Source organism: Camellia sinensis, chromosome 5, assembly GCF_055761805.1.
Source record: "Camellia sinensis isolate YWXY chromosome 5, ASM5576180v1, whole genome shotgun sequence".
NCBI lineage: Eukaryota > Viridiplantae > Streptophyta > Magnoliopsida > Ericales > Theaceae > Camellia > Camellia sinensis.
This window is the reverse complement of record NC_138965.1, coordinates 183618728-183630828: the sequence shown is the minus strand read 5'-3', so window position 1 is coordinate 183630828 and position 12101 is coordinate 183618728. Positions and strand designations below refer to the sequence as shown.

At 36.1% G+C, this 12101-nt stretch overlaps 1 protein-coding gene across 1 annotated transcript; it reads left to right on the top strand.

The window, feature by feature from the left end:
* The first annotated feature begins 6115 nt into the window (after positions 1–6115).
* LOC114308318 (zinc finger BED domain-containing protein RICESLEEPER 2-like) lies at positions 6116–9574 on the top strand. The gene is made up of 4 exons (XM_082870682.1): positions 6116–8312; positions 8403–8465; positions 8586–8642; positions 9272–9574. Exons 1-2 carry the CDS (start codon positions 7109–7111, stop codon positions 8426–8428), a joined length of 1230 nt encoding a protein of 409 aa, XP_082726808.1. The 5' UTR covers positions 6116–7108; the 3' UTR covers positions 8429–8465; positions 8586–8642; positions 9272–9574.
* Positions 9575–12101: the final 2527 nt, after the last annotated feature.

The following is a 12101-nucleotide window of genomic DNA, read 5'->3' as shown; positions in this document are numbered from 1 at the left end:
GTAGACGCAAAGGACAGTAGCTGTTGTCACGCAAGTAAGACCTCTCCACCGGTGGGTCAAAATCGCCAACTCTGTAGCTTCTAGTGATAGAGAGAGAGGGTGTCCCCCGTTGGTGGTGACTGTCAGAGCGAAGGGGTTAGGTGCGCTCACTGTGGTCTCCCACTCCAGCAACACCCTTCCCTTTGATTTGTCGCTTCAACGTCTCTATTTCAGCCACCATCTTCCGAATAAGGGTGTCCTGGTCTCGGAGTTTGTGCCCCAAGCGCTGAGCATGTGATTCTCTTCGCCATCGGTGACCCTCAATGGTCAGTGCTCCTTGCGTGTTTGTCTCGCATGTCTCTGGGTTGCCCTCTAGAGGAGGTCTCCAGGCGAGCCATGGTTGGAACTACGGAAGGGCCATCTTTCCTCCGGCCTAGCTCTGGTGTGATGCCGTTAACAACGGACAACGGTGTTTCGTCGTTGTTTGCCATGGAAATCGGTCGAAAAAGCTTGGAGAACAAGGTTTGTCTGTCAATGACTTCCCATAGATTGCGCCAATTGTACGGGGAGGAAATATTTGTCGTTCTCCGTACTCCTTATATCCAAGGCTCGTGTAACGTCGCTTAACCTAAGAACAGAAAGACGGTGAGCTGCCTAGCAGTGCTACCAGATAAACCCTTCAACGATCGAGTTAGCACACTTGGAGAAGAAGAGAGAAAGCAGAGCACCTTCTAAAGAGATGGAGTATATTAAAATAGGCTTACCTCTAACAGTTGCATGCTCATCATTTTCAAGGTTAGCCATAGAGCCTCAGAGATTGTGGGCGCACTACCTCTGTTGTCCTTCTCTGGACAGGTAGTTGTGCTTCCCTCTACATTTTTTACACTTGTAGAGACCAAAACCTTCAAATAGTGTTTGTTGCACTGCCAAACAGTATTGGCGCATACTAGGAATGGATTCCCCTCTCCTTATCATTGGTCCACGTGCAATATTAAACTGAGTTATTACTTGGTGAAACATAAACATTATAAGGGACAAGCACTGCCGAGCAATACCAAACTGGTCCATCCGAAATGACTAGACGCGGGACGTGCGGTTCAGCATCTCGGTCAAGCACAACGATCTCATAGGCCATCTCAGTCTTCATATCAATCCGAACCGTCCATAGCTCGGCCCAACCCATCCATGTAAGCCAAACCAAATATCTCATTCTGCGTGATCATAGCTCGGTTAAACACCTACATGCCTCTATATTCCGAGACACCCTTGGCCCGACCAAACGTAATGGACCGAAGCGTTGTGTTGGTACAATTCGGCCAGGCACAGCGTCTTTGGCCCTCACATGGCCCAACACCATATCCCGTGTTGTCGTATCTCGGCCCACTTGTTCGGCTCAAATCTCCTTCTTAAGTGTTAATAACATAAAATTACTCGTATAAGAATAATGGGTTTTGAAAAATACTATTTGTTCCCCTTTCTTAATTGGAATTCTTTAGGACTATGTTTGGTTAAAGAATTTAATGAGAGAAATGAAAAAAGAAAAGGAAATGCAATCACACTTTTATTTGGTTATACTGGAAAACACATGGAAAAAAAAAACGAGAGGGAAATGCAATCCTACTTTTTGTTTTTTAAGTTCACTTAAGTTGTGTTTTGTTGAAAGATTTGGAGAGAGATTTCACACACCTTTTCCCTTTCTCTTTCCAAACCCCTTCCCAAGTCTCCCAACCAAACACAATCTTAGGTTCTTTTCTTATTCCATTTCTTAACTCAACTAAGCATAGTTTGAAATAGGGCTGTTAATGGATCGATTTAATCTGAATCTAACCCGAATCCGATCCAAAAATATGAATCCATTTACAAAAAATCTGATCTGGTAATCCTATAATCTGAATCCGTTTAATCCGCTTATTAATCCGATCCAATTATTCTCAATTTGAATGAAGAAAATACAAAATGAAAAAATATATATATCAAATTATATAAAATTGTAGCTCAATAAATAAATAAATGGATCAAATCGAATTATCGGATCTGACATTCGAAATCATCGGATTCCGATCTAGGTGACCTATAATCGGATATGGGCTAAACGGATTCAGGTTTGTCTTAATCGGATCGGATTCGTATTTTGATAAATTCAATCCAAATTTGATTTATTTATAGGCCTAGTTTGAAATTCAAATTCTATCAATTCTTTCTCATTTTCTTTTTATTTCTGTTTCCCTTATCCAATCTTCTAACCAAACACAATCTAACTATATTCAAATCCATGCATCATTTCAACTTAGATACGATTTATGGGGGGATTATAAAAATGTTTACAGAACCAAGTGGGTCATAAGAAGATAATATGGGATTTTGTGGTAAATGCCCCAATTCTCTATGATGAGGAATCAAGTTTAGCACAAAAATCTGAGCTGTATCTCGGCCCAAGCCCAAATTAGATCTTGCCCATATAAACTTCAAGCAAAAATATAAGCCCATCTTGCACTCTCGCAATCAAACTTTGTTTTCAAAGGGTGAGTCCAATGGATTACATATGTTTATTTGAGTCCATAGTTGTCAACATAAACCATGTGGAAAATGGAAACATGAAATGTAGGTACAAAAATATAATCAAAACTTTTGGATTTTGAATTTAAGTAACGATTTGTGAAAGGGGAAAAAAAAAATTCCTGCAAATACTTATGACCTTTTTTTTTCTCTCTAAAAGAAATTCCTGTGCATAGCATAGATATTCTTAAAGTATATGCTAAAATTTTCTGTTTACTAAAAGATTTTTATTCTACACTTATATTGGTCCTCTTAAAATAAATTTCTAATTTCATCTCTGCTAATGGTGATGAAATTTAATTGGTGCAAATGAGTTGCTTTACGTTTAATAATATTTCATGATTAATTAAGGAAGAAGGAGAACATGGAGTTGGTCATGTTTGGTTTGGTTTTCAAAAACTTATTTCTGAAAAATTTTCTAAAAAATTTAAAATTAGTTTCGTGAAAAAAAATTTTAAAAAAAAAATCAAAAGCACTTATCAGTACTTTATATAGCTTTCTCCTTTTGGAGGGAAAAAATAAATTTTAAAAATTTAAAAATATATTTTTAATATTTATTTTTATCAAACTATTTTCTAGTTTTCCAAAAAAAACTTCTGAAAATTTTCTCACAGATTGAAATGTGGAGATTGTCAAGAACTCAAATATGAAAACTATAACACAAAGTCACTTTCAAATTGCCCAGCTGACAATCTAAGTTATTTAAGGGGAAATTGCATTTTAATGGAATAGTAGAGAAATAATTTTACTTTTTATAGTGATATGAGTATTCTCTGTGTATGGTGTAATTTTATTTATGTGTTTGGTGTTAGTTTTTTTTGTCAGTCATGTTAGGAAAAAGTATATGATTCCCCACAAGTAAATCAATCAATGGGAATAAAAATTAATGCGGAAAAATTAAATCAAAGGCAACACAAGAATTTTTACGTGGTTCCCTCAATGTAAGGTACGTCCACGAGATCGAAATCCGATTCCACTATTAACCAAATAAGTTCCAAACGATTACAAACGAGACACTAATGGTCTCACAAAACCACCCTTAGGTGAATTTCAAATAAACACAAACAAATAAGAGGAGAGACCTCACCAAATAGATGAACCAAAATCTTCAGAACCAGAGTTGAAGAAGACCCAAAATAACGAACCAAACAAACTAACCAAATATTCACCAACTTGTTCCACGCAAAACAGTGCACCAACTTGAAAAGAATCAAAGAACCCAATATCAATGTTTGGCTGCCACTCCACTCAATTTTGGAAAAACAAATATATTAGGCCACTGCTGCTCCTTTTCTTTCTGCACACACAAAACAATATATATATATATATATATATATATTGTGAATCTAGGATTTTGTAATCAAACCCTAATTGTTACCAAATTAGATTGGGTCTCTACAAATATAATATATAAAAATATATCATACTAAACCAAGTCAAATTAAAACTCTTTTTAATAAATCAATTGGGTCCCACGCTCCAATAAGGAGGTATACTCAACAATTCTCCCCCTACCGACTTAGGTAGAGATAGGCCTGTCAACGGATCGGGTATAACCCGAATCCGATCCGAATCCGATCCGATTAATCCGGTCCATTTATGCAAATCCAAATCCGAATATCTGTTTAACCCGTATCTGTGTAGCCCGATTTTAAACGGGTCGGACTCGGATAAATCCGATTCAATCCGTTGGTTTGCCTAATCCGATTCCATTGAAATCAGATCTCTCATAAACAGATCTCTCTCATCGTCTGAAAAGTGCGTTCTGTTGTTGAAGTTCATCGTCTGAAGATCAAATCTCTCTCTCATCGTCTGAAAATGCTCCGATTGATGACGATGAACCTAGCCAAATCGAGCTCTCTACTCCGATTGGATTCATAACGCTCAATTTCAAAGAACGAAGTCCAAATCTTGTCAGATTGGAGCTACGAACTGTAAGAGATCATCTCTCTGCTCCTTTTTATTTTTTATTTTTTTTGTTGGGTCTCTGTCCCGTTTCTGTTTTTGTTGCCGATCTGATGCTTGAAAGCAAATCGTAATCAGCTCTCCACTTTGCTTACCCGTATCTGATTTCAATCGTAATCAGCTCTCTACTTTGCCGATCTGTTTTTGTTGCCGATCTGATCATCTCTCTCTTCCTCCGTCAAGGAGAGTTGGGTTTGGGCTTTCCCCTCTTCCTCTGTTATTCTATTCGTCGGCTTCCTCTCTTCCTCTGTCAATGAGAGTTGGGTTTTGTTACAATATTGAACAAAATCAAAGGAGACCGTGAATTTATTGTTTCTTTTTATTGATTTTTGCTAAATAGATTCATGATTAATTCTTCATTGATCAAAGTGAAGAACTTTTGGTTCAATTTTTTGAAGGATTTTAAAGTATTTTATTAGTTAAAATCAATTTTTTTTGCTGAATAATTTTTCAAAGTGAGCAATTTGAAGAGATATATATATATATATATATATATATATTGTGGACTTGCGCTTGTAAGACATCCCACTATCATCTCTTCACTTTTGTTGATTTGCAGAATAATTATTTACACTTGAATCTAATAACAAAATCAAACAAAAACCTTTTGATTTTTATCTCTGTTGTTTATTGTTTGTAATATATAAATGGTGACTTTTCCTTAATTTTCTTTATAAATTTATATATTTAATTTGTTTGTTGCTGGTGATTGAGGTGAAATCAGTAGATTATTGTTGTTTATTTTGTCCATAAATTTTGTTTTTGTTTTTGTTTTTGTTTTTGTTTGTTTGGTTTTTTTTTTTGGGGGGGGGGGGTGTTATATATTTTGTTCAAATTGTTTCTTGTCTTTCATTTTCTGTTTGGGGAATTTTATTAGGAAAGGGATGGAGGGAAGAAATGCAGTTGGGGATGGTGATGTGGAAGTTTTGGTATTGTTTTAATATAGTAGGCTTTTTAGAGCAATTCCAATGATCAAGTGGTAGAAGAAAGGATAGCTAATGTTATAATTTAGCAATGACCAGTACAAAAAAGTTATAGAATAGTAATGTTATTCTAACGGTGAAATTGTTATTTTTTAATTTAACCAAACAACCGATCAGACAATCGGAAGGATGACTAGCCAAACGATCGGCAATAATAACTATAATTTCACACCGTTAAAGTTGCTTTTAACATGTCACTGGAGAAGGCAATCTTGCCCAAATTGCTATATTTTTTGCCAATGGCAGCCACTATACCAACCCACTGGAGAAACTCTTACATTGTTTAAACGTTAAATTCAGGGGAGATTCTAATATACATACATTTGAAAAGGAGGTGCCATATGCACCTTTTAGTAATGTCATTTTTTTTTAATAAGGTTATTGATTTTAAATGTTTTATCAATATTTTTACCAAATATCTCACATAGATATCGGACCTACATGGGACCAATATGGTGTGGATTTCAAACTCATGTGAGATATTTAGTAGAAATATTAGTAAAATATTTGGAATTTCTATCATTTTTCTCTTTTTTTAGTTATAATCAATTTTATATTTTAATCTATTTTCATAAATTCATCTTGATTCTGAAATTTCTCTTCTATGTTAGATTCATGGGATAGCTTATCTTTTCACTACAATCCTCTACAAACATGTCTGCTTATCTTTTCACTACAATCGTCTGCAAAGACTTAGTAATGGGATAGCTGCTTATTAGTTTTTTTGTTTTTAAATGAATTCCACATGCCTTTACAGTAGATTGATCACATGCACACAAATCTATATAATTTCCAAATTGGTGCAAACTATTTTTAAATGAACTCCTGCTCCTTTATGTTTGATTTCTTGTGTAGTGCATATTTGAGTTTTAGAGCCAAAGATGTCTTCAGATTATAGCGAACCTATTACTGCTGATGATGCCGAGTTGGATGACGATGTATCTCAAGGACCCACAAAGAGGATTCGAAAACTAACTTCAAAGGTATGGGATGACTTTGTCAAATTTAAAGGACCTAATGGAAATGACATAGCTAGATGTAAGCATTGCAATAGGGAATTTGTTGGAGAGAGTAGGAAAGGGACTAGTCATTTAAAAAATCATTTGTCGAAGACATGTCCAGTACTTAAAGGGCCAAATGCCCCTAGGATTGCTAGTAAGGCTGCTTCTGAATCTACTCCTAAGGCTGCAAATTTTAAATTCGATCAAGAGAGAAGTCGTATGGATTTTTCTAGGATGGTAATCAAGCACAATTATCCTTTTAACATGGTTGAGCATGAATTTTTTGAAATATTTTGTAATAATCTTCAACCAATGTTCAAACTTGTTTCTCGTAACACTGTTAGGGCGGATGTCCTTGATGTTTATGAAATAGAAAAGGCCAAGTTATATCAATTTTTGGATGAACTCTCTTCTAAGATCACCTTGACAACTGATATATGGACTTCAGACCATCAGAATTTTGCCTATACATGTTTGACTGCTCATTATGTGACTAATGATTAGGAGTTGAAGAAGAAAATCCTTGCTTATAGACGCATTGATTACCCGCATGATGGAGACCATTTGTTTAGTTTTATCAAAGATCTAATTTTAGAGTGGAACATAGATAAGAAGTTATTTTCAATGGTAGTCGATAATGCAACGAGTAATGATGTCATGGTGAGACTCTTAAAGCGATGGCTACATGACCAAGGATTACTACATTTGGGTGGACAATTGTTTCATGTGCGTTGTAGCGCACACATATTGAATTTAGTTGTTCAGGATGGTTTGAAGGTGATTGGTAGTCTTATTTCAAAAATCCGAGAAAGTGTGAGATATTTAGGGAGGTCTCCTTATGGAAAACAAAAATTTGATGTTGCAGTGAATCATGTTAAGTTACATCATAAAAAGAAAGTCCCCATGGATGTTGCTACCAGATGGAACTCCACTTATTCAATGCTTCAAGCTGCATTAGATTTGAAAAGTGCATTCCACCGCTTAGGGAAAATTGACAAACAATATAAGCACAATCCTTCTGAGGATGAGTGGAATGTAGCAAATGTGATTTGTGGGTGCTTGAAGATTTTTTTTGATGCTACATCTCACTTTAGTGGTACCACTTTTCCGACTTCAAATGTGTTTTTTCCCGATATTTGTCTTATTCAACTTGAAATGAAAAAATGGGAGCAAAGTGAGTATGATTGCATTCGATTGATGGCCGGTCCAATGAGAGTGAAATTTCAAAAATATTGGGAAGAATGTTCTTTGGTGTTAGCAATTGCAGTGGTTCTTGATCCGAGATTTAAAATGGACTTGGTGGAATACTACTTTGGGCTTATTTATGGTGTTGATGCTAATAAGCATATTCAGAGGGTCCGTAATGGTTTTGTTGATCTTTTTTATGAGTATAGGAGTGATTCTTCTGATTCTATGAGTAGCATTGCACTTGTTTCTGAAAATAGTAGCTCAAGTGGTAGTCAGTTGCTTGTCGGTTCTTCGAAACAAGAAAGTTTGGCTGCTTTTCATGCGTGGTATGCCCAAGAACGTGCTTCTAACATTCATGCCTATCAAAAATCAGAGGTGGAGCAATACTTGGAGGAGTTGGTGTTTCCAAGTAATGAGAGCTTCAATATTCTACATTGGTGGAAAGTGAATAAAGCAAAATTTCCTACTTTGGCAAGGATAGCTCGTGATGTTTTAAGTGTTCCTGCTACTACGGTTGCATCAGAGGCGGCGTTTAGTGTAGGAGGTAGGATGATTGATGAGACACGTGCTTCATTACTTCCAGATATTGTGGAGGCCTTGATCACTTGCAATGATTGGATTGAATCAACCAAAAATAGAAGTAAGTGAAATATTGAAATTTTTAAATAATTAGATGTTATTTAGTTTAGTTCTATGAATATCTTAATGTCACATTATTTTCAAATTGCAGATGTAGAAGAATGCAGACATGAGTAGATGGATTGAATTGAATCGAATCACTTGAAGTAGATGGGTAAATATGGTTCAGATTATGGGGCTTGTCCCATGCCTTTATAGTGATCTATGAAATTCGTATCTGACATAATTTGATAATCTGTTTGCATATTAAGGTAATAGCTTTCTTGATTTGCAGGTTTGATAATGAGCTTAACAAAGTGGTTGCTATTAAAGTTATTGACTTGGAAGAATCGTGAGTATATAGCTTTAATTATCTCTTACTAGAACTGCTTGTGGTGAAATGTGGTTACATAACTTTTCTTCTTGGAGCTTGATATTCTTGGATTGAGCTGTGAATAAGTATTGGATGAGTGGCAAATTGATTGAGAATTTTAGAGGCCTATAAATTTGTAGGGTTAATTATTGTTATCAAGATTTACATTGAAAAGTTTTTATGTTGAAAACAAGTCTATAAATTTGGATTAGCTTTCAAGCAATGTGCAATTTTTGTCTATAAATGGATAGTATACTTCTGCAGAGGTTTAAATATTAATAGTGCTTATGTGAACTGCTCTGGTTATTGGTACTTTTTACAATTACCATGTACATGTGTTGGATCGTCTGAATATATATTCTCCGTGATGCATCTCTTTAATCTTGTCGAAGATGTGGGCTCTGGCTTGGTACATAATTAGACTTTGTGGTTCTGTAAATATAAATATATATATATATATATATATATATATATATATAACAAAATAAGTCTCCTCCCTGATCGGTGACTTTACTTGGGTCCACTGCTCTTTATCAACAAAATTGTTTTCATTATTGTTTTTATCTTCTCTTACACTTGCTGATACATTGATAAAATTACTTCTGCAGATGTTTTGGTGGCTGATGTTATCGTAGTAGAAGCAAAGAACAAGAGAAGATACTGAAGAACTAATAGAGAAGACCAAAAGAGACACAAACATGTTTGGGAAACTATTGTTAGCTCTCAGATAGTATAGCATAGCTTGTTCTTCATAGGAGTCTTTCATGAGTTTTTTCTGGTTTTACTTTTGTGCCAAAAGTGTGTCATAAAATTCTGACCTCTTGTAAGTTAGAGAATGCAGTGGCAATGTTTTGGTGGCTGATGTTACTTTTTTTTTTTGTCAATGATGGAATTATTCTTTTTGAGTTGGATATGATTGGTGATAGTGAAATTGTGATGTTTTGTTTTGGAAAGATGCTTTGATATGATGTTATGTTTTGCATTGGTGATGATTTGCCTAAATGTTTTGCCTTAGGAAAGTCAGAACATCAAGATGAACTTTTCATTATAAAAAGCTGTTATGTTTTTTTTATAATTGGTATTTTCTTGACTTTATGGCTGGCTTAAAAAAAAAAAAAAAAAAAAAACCGATCGGATCGGATTATTCAGATCGAATATCCGTGTAAAACGGATCGGATCGGATCACGTATAATCGGATTTTCAATAATCAGATTCGGATTCGGATTAATAGTTAATCGGATCGGATCAGATTTTGGCAGATCCGACCCGGATCCGACCCGTTGACAGGCCTAGGTAGAGATATCAACCATATCCGCCAAAGTTCGATACTTCAAATGTTTGTCCTTCGACAAAGTCTTAGTTAACATATCCGAAATATTATCATCCGTGTGAACCTTTTCGAGCTGTAACAATTTCGAATCTAACACATCACGAATCCAGTGATATCTCACATCAATGTGTTTCGATCTCGAATGAAAAGTAGAATTTTTACTCAAGTGAATAGCACTTTGACTATCACAATAAAGCACATACTTTTCTTGCTTCAAACCCAATTCTTGCAAAAATTTCTTCAGCCATAACTCTTCTTTGCAAGCTTCCATAATAGCAATAAATTCAGCTTCGGTAGTTGAGAGAGCAACACATTTTTGTAATTTAGATTGCCATGCCACAGCTCCCCCTGCAAAAGTCATCAAATACCCCGATGTAGATTTCCTAGAATCAATATCACCGGCCATGTCAGAATCTGTGAACCCATCAAGCATCAGCTTACCATCTCCAAAACACAAACACACCTTCGAAGTCCCTCGAAGATACCTTAGAATCCATTTTACCGCTGCCCAATGTTCTTTACCCGGATTAGAGAGAAAACGACTCACCAGACCAACGGCGTGAGCAATATCCGGCCTTGTACAAACCATAGCGTACATCAAAGAACCACCTGCTGAAGCATAAGGAACTTTCAACATCTCTTCTTTGTTTTTCTCACTTTTAGGACATTGATTCGAACTAAGCTTGAAGTGACCCGCAAGTGGACAACCAACCGACTTTGCTTTATCCATATTGAACCTCTCAAGAACTTTCTCAATGTAGCTTTCTTGAGACAACCAAATCAGCCCCTCTTTGCAATCACGAACAATTTTCATACCAAGAATTTGCTTTGTCGGCCCCAAATCTTTCATAGCAAAAGACTTACTCAACTCCAATTTCAACCTGTTTATCATGGTAGAATCTTGACCCACAATTAATATGTCATCAACATAAAGCAAAAGAATAATAAATTTACCATCTGGAAAATTTTTCACAAACACACAATGGTCCGAAGTGGTTTTAGAAAAACCATTATTCATCATGAAAGAGTCAAATTTTTTGTACCATTGCCATGGGGCTTGCTTGAGGCCATACAAACTTTTCTTCAATTTGCAAACAAATTTCTCTTTCCCTTTCTCTACAAAACCTTCCGGTTGCTCTATGTAAATTTCTTCTTCAAGATCACCATGAAGAAATACGGTCTTCACATCAAGTTGCTCAACTTCAAGGTTCATACTTGCAGCCATGCCAAGTACAACCCGAATAGAAGACATCTTTACAACCGGCGAGAAAATCTCGTCAAAGTCAATACCTTTCTTTTGCCCAAAGCCTTCAACAACAAGACGTGCTTTGTACCTCAGATTCTTGCCATCATTCTTCAATTTGAAGACCCACTTATTTTTCAGAATTTTTCTCCCTTTAGGCAACTTCACTAAATCATAAGTTTGGTTTTCAAGCAAGGAATTCGCCTCCTCTTCCATAGCCTTTTTCCAATCACCTTTCTTTGCATGCTCAATTACTTCTTGGTAGCTCTCTGGTTCCCCTTGATCAGAAATCAACACAAATTCATTGGGAGGATACTTTCTTGAAGGTTGCCGGTCCCTTGTAGATTTCCTCAACTCAAGTTGCGGTGGCGGTTCTTGAGTTGGATGCTCTTCCTCAATTTCTGGCTCAACTTCATTAGGATTAGCATCATCCTCTACATCTTCAATAGGTGGCTGCACATCTCCCCCATTTTCATAATCAACTGAAGATGAAGGAGATAGATCCATGTCAATGAGATCACTAGTTTTTGGCTCCGGTTGATCACCTTTGCCAAAGTCTTCAATTGTTTGGCCTTCAAAAAACACAACATCACGGCTTCAAATGACTTTCTTGTCGACCGGATCCCACAATTTATACCCAAATTCATCACGCCCATAGCCAAGAAAAATACATTGTCTTGACTTGCTATCAAGCTTGGACCTCTCATCTTTTAGAATGTGAACAAAAGCTCGGCAACCAAACACTCTCAAGTGCTCATAAGACACATCTTTACTGGTCCAAACTCTTTCTGGAACATCACCATTCAAAGGATAGGAAGGTGACAAATTGCTCACGTCAACCGCTGTCTTCAATGCCTCACCCCAA

Bases quoted from the DNA above. Each gene is read 5' to 3' on its own strand.
- LOC114308318 (XM_082870682.1), top strand. From the start codon at position 7,109: ATGGTAGTCGATAATGCAACGAGTAATGATGTCATGGTGAGACTCTTA. The intron at 8,313-8,402 runs GTAAGTGAAATA...TTCAAATTGCAG, and splicing joins TGAATCAACCAAAAATAGAA to ATGTAGAAGAATGCAGACAT.